Below are 7,531 nucleotides of genomic sequence, written 5' to 3'. Positions count from 1 at the left end.
ATCGTCCGCTCGCCGTCGTCTGACTGATTAAGCCTAGCTGATTATTATTAATTTCAAAATACTGAATCCAAACATAACTTATACTATTAACTAGATGAAAGAAGCTAAGTTAAAATTAAAATGCCTTGAATAAAAAATGAGAAATGAAAATTAAAAGTTAACAATGTTAAATAAACACATTAAGAAAGTGAACACTGAGACAATTATGCACCTCTGAAGAAAGACTGGGGGAAAACCAATAAATTGAGAAATCGAGAAACTGAGCAACTGAGGGGGAAACAATCTACAAACGTTGGCAATTAAAGGTTTTCTCTACGCCACGCGATTTTCTGCGTCTGCCAAGAACTAAGAATATGACTAATCATACCATGATCCCAACAGTTCCTTGTTAACGAGCCTCCATACGCTTATGCTTACATCAACCTCGGTTGTTGGACACTCTATCAAAACGTGGTAGATATCTTCCATAGTCGCACCACACAGTCTACATTCTGGAGAGTAAGGACCCAACTCAGATTGTCTGACCCCGGTTAGAAGTGACCCAGCTCTTGCCTGAAACAGTAACCCACTACTGTAACTACCATCATAACAGCTTTCCTGTTGTGGTTTCTGTTTCGCCGAATAGATATTCAAGCTCCGTTTATTACCCACCTGACTTCGCCACAGGGAGGTTGCAGAGTCTCTCATTTCCCCATTTACGCAGTTAAGCCACTCTCTATATGACTTTGAAGTCCCTCTTCTTGTACCCACTCCGAACGTTCTATCAAGCTGGGCGACCCATTTCGTCCACCCTGTTTCGTATCCATTACTTCTATGAAGTCGTAAACGTGTTTGACTGGCCTATCCTGATCCATAAAGCGTAATCTACCCAAATACTTGATTTTACTGCGGTACTCCCGGAAGGCCATTGTGGACCAGCCCATTTCCCCCTGGACAGCCGCATTTACCTAGATATCTCTGGGCTCGATCAAAGCAATCAACAACATTGCTACTGTAGCTGAGGATTTAATTTCCATATGTTAGAGCAGGTACCGCTACGGCCTTCCATAGAGTCCGCCCAACATAATACTTGTTATATGAGTGGGTAGCTAAATTATTGACCGCCCAACGTAATTTTGTACTTTTGGCTTTTAATTGACGCTCCATGGAACCCAAAAAGGACTGACCGGATTCAATTAGAATACCTAAATACACGTAGCTATGTACAAATGCCATAGGTTGGTGGTTTAGGGTAAAGGGCCCTAACGACGCTAGAACAGAACAACAATCGGGAAAGCTATGGGACATCACCATTATATTGGACTTTTCCATACTAAATGACAAGCCTTTAGACTTTGCAAAATATGAGCAAACATCCAGCATTTTTTGCATATCATGGGCTGAGTTGGTTAGGAGAACTACGTCATCAGCGTAGAAAAGGCACGATATCCTCAGCTCATTCACCGGAACGTGTCTACCATCTAAAGCTGAATATTATAAACAAAATGGGGGAAAGAGGGCATCCCTGACGGAGCCCAACACGGCTCGGTACCGCAGCTGAAGGGACGCCTCCCACATTATACACATAGCGACCATTAACATATAAACTAGATAATTGGTTGACAAATTCATCCGGTACACCCTTGTCTCTCATGGTTAACCACAGCTTATCGCGATGTACACTATCATAGGCCTTTTTAAAGTCCAAGAAAGCCAGATAGAGCACTGCACTCATTTTTTTTTAAAGTTCGATAAAGCTCGTTAGAATAAATAGATTATCTGCAATCCTTCTGTCAGTCCTAAAAAAATAAAAGTACAAAACTTTAATCATTTGCTTTTCACAAAATATTTTCCGGAGTAATTTTAGTAAATGCGTCCACCATTATGAACCAAAAACGTTTGATTGTCACATTCTCTGACGGACTGCCGTCGAGCCCCTGACCACATACTAAATCTGGCAGCAAAATGAATTTTCCTTCCATTTCTCAATTATAAATTGAGGAAGCGCCTAGCTCGCTATTGAAAGGGGGCACCAAAATTAACTTGGGCCTAGGGCCCCATAAAGTCTTAATCCGGCCCTGGCGATTGGTCGATAAGACTCCAACTCTGTCTCCTCCTTCCCTTTACCTTTAAACGGAAGAGTCACCCGACGTGGACTTATCAGGCCGCAAGGTCGAGGAGGCTAGAATGTCGTCCTCCAGATTCTGTATGAATTTTTCTATTCGTCTAGCCACCTCAACTCTTGTAAACAAAATAGAACCATCCTTAGCCTTAATTCCTTTGAATTTGGAAACTATACCTTTGCCCTCTTTTCTAATTTTCTTTACATATCTCCAAAGTTTTTTCCTTTCTCCTTTCCAGCTGCTTCAATTTCTTTTCCAATTCTTTTATTCACAAACTTAATCTTCTTATTTACAAGGGCATGAGCATCGCGCTTAGCTTGTAAGTATACTGCCCACTTCTCCTTTACCTCCTCAGTAGACTGGTCGGAGCGGACGGCGGCACGATGAAGACGGTTAGCAGCCCTGTGCTTTGAAATGGCCTCGGACACCTCCTTGTCCCACCAACTTTTCCGAGTGTGCCCTTTAATGAGGGCTTTGGATTCGGGTCTTTCGCATTGAGCTGAGAAGAGCTTCACAGAAGTTATCGTATACCAGTATATCGGGATCCGTTGTAACACGGTGTTCCATTTCGGTCTGAAACGCGGCAAGACGCTCAGGATCGTCGAACGACCAAAATTGTTTAGGGGGATCCAGGGAGGAGTCAGGAGTGATTGGTAGCGGATTCTGATCGTAAACACGCTGAGCAAGTTCAACAAATATTGCATTATGGTCACTGCCAATGCTGTAGTCGCCATCCTCATCAATTTTCATAGACGCAACAGACACAGAAAGACCCTCACTAAACAAAGCATAGTCAATGGTAGATCGTGACCCTTTTCCTTGCCAGGTATACGTAGCCTCACAGAGCGGCATAAGGTTACCTATAACCAGGGAATTTTGCTCCACAAATTCCTTGAAAAGTCTGACATTCGCATTCCCAATTCCAACCTCTTCAATGTGAGCGTTAAAATCGACGAGCAGTGATGGTTGCGCTTCGGTCATTTAAGAGATGATCAGAGCGTTTTAAGTCAGAATGAGCGCTAACTTTCAAATAATGGAGAGCAGAGCGAAGCTGCCGTATATTTAGATATTTATGAGCGAGACGATCGAGAACCTAAATTCCAGCTGGACTCAATGAGCCTGAAGTTGAGCGGTCTCTTGAGACGAGGCCTGCACTAAATCATAGATTGTCAATCTATGATTGATTGAGCGACGGAAGAACCATTTTATATTAGTTTCGTAGTTCTAGAATTTATTTTGTTGATTGAACAGATTAATATGATATATTTATTTTTCATTGGGTTTCACACAACTGATTCAGTTTTCTATGTTCGTTGACTCGATTGACTAGACGAGGGGAATCTTTAATTTTTTTATTAAGTTGAGCGTATTCAGTACGATATTGAGCGAATGAGAGAGCAGCCACTTCTCTTTAAAAATTGAGCGAAAGAACAGACGAGCTATTGGTGAACGCGTTGCGATCCGATTGATCATGAGAGAGACGTTAACTGAACCCCTCTTGAGAAGAGCGTGAGTACAAACATGGCAGGTTAACACGAGCGAATTGCGAGCTGAGATTGGATTTTCAGGAGATGCCCAGCACTATAGCTTATACAAGCTTGCCTCATCAAGGAATGTCTGATTGGATTCCTTGGACATTTTATCAACAGCGTGGCTTTTTCAACATTGGTTTTTAGACAAGCTTCATTTACAACGTTAAAGAAACGACCAACTAAATCCACAAACGGTCATAATAAAAGACGTCGATGTTAAGTGTTTTATTTATAAATTAATGATCACGTTAACTTCACAAAGTATTTTTTGGCATTTTGGACAACAAAAACATTTCACGGCGCCACTTGTGGTAATTTTCGAAATTAGGTAACGAAAACAATGTGCCCCCACACAAAAAACTAACTGCCCCCTTAACGAAATATTTATGGCTACGGGCCTGCATTAGAGTTTAATTTTATTAACTTGACCCAATTTTTAGGTAATAATAATTAATATTTAACCTAACCTTTTCTAAAACTGATAGTTAATATAATTTGTTAATTTCGATGAAAATTAATTAAATTTATTAATTAAGAATTAATAGTTGTAAAAAGTTAAGCGCCTCTCAAAAGTTCAGTTTCAATATATTAAACTTAAAAATGTTTCTTTAAATGACTTAATCGAGTTTATTACCTTTAAAAAGGTTCTAAAGATACATTTTCACCTATTTTAATGACAACACTGGAGTCAATTTCTAGGCGAACAACAAAATTTAATTTCAAGACAATTTGATTCTTTAACCTTTATTGGGTACGTAATTTAATTAAGCCCGTTTCCCCGACATAATTCATGAGATCGCAGTGTTGTCACAAATACTGCAGCCAAATCGGGCGAATGGTTTCATTATTTGGAAAACAATTCATCGAGTAACTTTCGGGAATCTTCGTCATTTGCTGTACAATTACAAAAAATTGATGTTACGATATGCACCATCTAGTGGATTAATTTAGAACTAAACCAACGTTTGAAAAGTTATCGTTTCTAGAAGATAAGTCGCTTACTTGGTATTTTCCTAAATTCTTCCACTTTTTCATTTTAGATCATATCCACAAAAGCCATGAACTCCGAGTTCGGGTCAATGTCTTGATCCACAAACGGGAGGCGAGAAAGAGCTGGTGCGGGATCCGCACGGATCTGTTTCTCGGGGGAGCCTGCTCTGCAACAACTGGAGCGTTGACGTGACTTAATGGATGCCACGCCAAGTTCGGTTGAGACGTCGCAATTTCGTTTCAATTTGGTTTCATTTTCCATCGCGGGAGAATGTTGGAAACCGAATCCTTCCGTCTCGGGATCAACATCCATTTGGGATGATGAAGTTGAGTGTTCGTCGCGCGAACGAAATTCTTCAAATTGCGTCATGCCAGGTTGAGATGAGACAATAAAATTTAGTCCCGATTTCGATTCGCTCTCCATCGCGGGAAAGCGGCGAAAATCGGTTCCGGGATCAACATCCATTTCACCTGTTTCATTATTTTGTCAATTAGTTTTTTTGGGAACTACGTCGGTACAGTAATTGAAATTAGAAGGATCTTTTAAACAAATGGTTCCCGTTTCTAGGAAAGAAGAAAACAAAAGGTACTTACTTTTGAATTTGTGGAGCGTTTCAACATCGTCCATTAATGACATCAAATCATCCATAACGTCGAACTCTTCATTCGAAGCAATGTCTAAGTCGTCACACTCGAGCGTAAACGAGTCTAACGCGGATTGGACACGATTCTTATCGGGGGAATCCTGCTGTGCGGCAGGGCAGCAGCTGCTCGTGAAACTTCGTGGCGCAGTTTCTGTCGTGCCAGGACAGGCTGAAGCTTTGGATAGATTGGAAGTTTGGCCCAATTTTGGAACACTTTCCCTCGCGAGAAAACGTTGAAAATTGACCATTTCTGTCAAAGTATTATGGTCCGTTTCGGATGATGTAGTTGTATCGGCGGATTCCTCATTAGGCGAGGAATGGCCTAGATACTGGAACTTGCTACGATCAGTCGAGACCTCGGGATTTGGTCCCCATAATAGTTCATTGTCCACTGTGGGAGGAGGTTGAGAAGAAGTCGCTACTGTCCCAAAAACATCGTCGATTTCAGACGGTGTAGTTGAATTAGCGGATTCGTCTCCACCTGAGGGAAGATTTAAAAATGTACACGATGTTACCAGAAAATATCGCGTAGGGACGCGTGAATGACCTTTGTGTTCAGGTAGCAGTTGTTCGGAAACTGCCATTTTCGAGCCCAAAGATTCGCTACAATTTTCCAATGTGGTTCCAGTTGAATTAGCCACTTCTGGTAGGCTTGTTTGTAAATCATAGTGTAAAGTGAGGTGTCCAAACTCCGGTATTAAGATCAAGATTGGCAGTGTAGTCACTCCGTGATTTGGATCGGACAATGCTGTTAGCGCACTCTCGCCGACATCCTCAGGTCCAATCGGCCATCTTGGTCTAAACTGAGGATTGTCCCCTGCAACAAAAGACGAAATGTATTTCAACTTCAAATCGAAATTGAAGTGCAAGGCTAATCGAGAACACGTTTGAAAACTTTCATTTATATACTTAAGATGTCGCTCACATGAAATTAGGAAGTAGCGGTAATGTTTCTCGGGATGAATGCCATATTCACTAAAAGCGCCATCTTTCTGAAGACGCCGGACATTGCCGTTTGGAAATACTCTGCGAATGGATTTAGGTGGGACACTTTCTTTTGGCAATAGGTGGCGCTTGGGCTCGCTGGGAACCAACGCCGAGAAGAAGTTGGTTCGGTACCTGGTCAAGACTTCAGGTTTTTTCCTTCCCTTGAAAACATTGTAATCCTGTGGGAAGATAGTATTTATTTTAACTATAATTTAATTCGCTGCCTCGGTGCAAAAATGTGATAACCCGAATAATTGCAGTTGAGAGTTTGCGATGGGCTAACCACTTCCTAAAAATCTGTACACCGATTACGGGAGTACAAAAATGAGTACAGCCTTTGACAGTACTAAATCTGTAATCATTTTAGTACAGTCAAAGCTACAGGCTTGTACACCGATTACGCCAAGTGATCAGCCCCTCGGAAAAATGAGAGATAAATCTCCTTTTTCCAAGAGCTATGATCTAAATTTGTCGTTACGTTTATCTTATAGCTCCGAGGCTCGCACTAAAAATCAGAAAATCTTTGAAAACGTACGATGAGTAACTTCCACTCTCTTTCCAAATCGTCGTCATTTTCGAATTGACTTTGGTGCGTCGCTTTGATGGCTATGACGTAACCCAGTCCATCTTCAGTTTTTTGGACTACGTAACACCTCTCCCCGTATTTTCTTCGCTTCAAAGCCTCGTCCAGGAAATGCCTCAATAATTTCTTATTTGGGGATTTCATTCTGTGTGATAGAAATAAAAATGATGGATTAGCTACTGCGCACCGTGGACCCTAATTTAGCGCATTTTATTCTGGATGACTGTACAATTCCATTTGCTATTAATAAATAGATAATTAAGTGGACTAGTGGCGTACCTAGGGGGGGGGGGGCGGTCCGCCCCTGGTGGCACTTTCTAGGGGCGGCATTTTTCACTCAAGAAAAAAAAAATCGTGTTTCTAGTAATGGTTAACGTTTAGTCTTTTCGCGTAGTGAGCAGGCCCGGATTTAAGGGTAGGCATCCTAGGCACGTGCCAAGGGGCCCCCACTAAAAAGAGGGCCCCCACAAAAATTTAAAAAACAATTCCAAAGTATTGAAAAAATCCCAAAAAAAATCATTTCACAAGATTTCTTGAGACTTAGCTACAGCCCTGGGGAGTTCCAGAGGGCCCCATTTTTGTTCATTTTATAACGTTTATTTTATTTTATTCTATCACGGCACAAATTAAGGTTTTCAGTCCTTAGGAAAAGACTTTTCGCTAAATCGGGGATAATTATAAATGAAGAAAGTA

At 41.3% G+C, this 7,531-nt stretch overlaps 1 protein-coding gene across 2 annotated transcripts; it reads right to left on the bottom strand.

Annotated features, from left to right (window-relative positions):
• Window positions 1-4,388: 4,388 nt before the first annotated feature.
• Window positions 4,389-7,035, bottom strand: LOC149921944 (uncharacterized). Of its 2 annotated transcripts, XM_090163309.1 has the most exons (6): window positions 6,791-7,035; window positions 6,194-6,434; window positions 5,816-6,085; window positions 5,219-5,749; window positions 4,637-5,095; window positions 4,389-4,528 (listed from the first exon to the last, which is right to left on the bottom strand). In XM_090163309.1, the coding sequence occupies exons 1-5, from the start codon at window positions 6,980-6,982 to the stop codon at window positions 4,671-4,673; spliced, it is 1,659 nt and encodes a 552-aa protein (XP_090019435.1). In that variant the 5' UTR covers window positions 6,983-7,035; the 3' UTR covers window positions 4,389-4,528; window positions 4,637-4,670. The 2 variants fall into 2 exon arrangements, with proteins under 2 accessions (XP_090019435.1, XP_090019434.1); XM_090163308.1 differs by having other exon boundaries at window positions 5,219-6,085.
• Window positions 7,036-7,531: the final 496 nt, after the last annotated feature.

The sequence above is a fragment of the Leiobunum rupestre genome, chromosome 11 (genome assembly GCF_980474605.1).
Source record: "Leiobunum rupestre chromosome 11, qqLeiRupe1.1.hap1, whole genome shotgun sequence".
Taxonomy (NCBI): Eukaryota; Metazoa; Arthropoda; class Arachnida; order Opiliones; family Sclerosomatidae; genus Leiobunum; species Leiobunum rupestre.
This window is presented reverse-complemented; position numbering and strand designations above follow the sequence as displayed.

Bases quoted from the DNA above. Each gene is read 5' to 3' on its own strand.
- LOC149921944 (XM_090163308.1), bottom strand. From the start codon at position 6,982: ATGAAATCCCCAAATAAGAAATTATTGAGGCATTTCCTGGACGAGGCT. The intron at 6,086-6,193 runs GTGAGCGACATC...CTTTTGTTGCAG, and splicing joins CCGCTACTTCCTAATTTCAT to GGGACAATCCTCAGTTTAGA. The intron at 5,096-5,218 runs GTAAGTACCTTT...ATAATGAAACAG, and splicing joins AACGCTCCACAAATTCAAAA to GTGAAATGGATGTTGATCCC.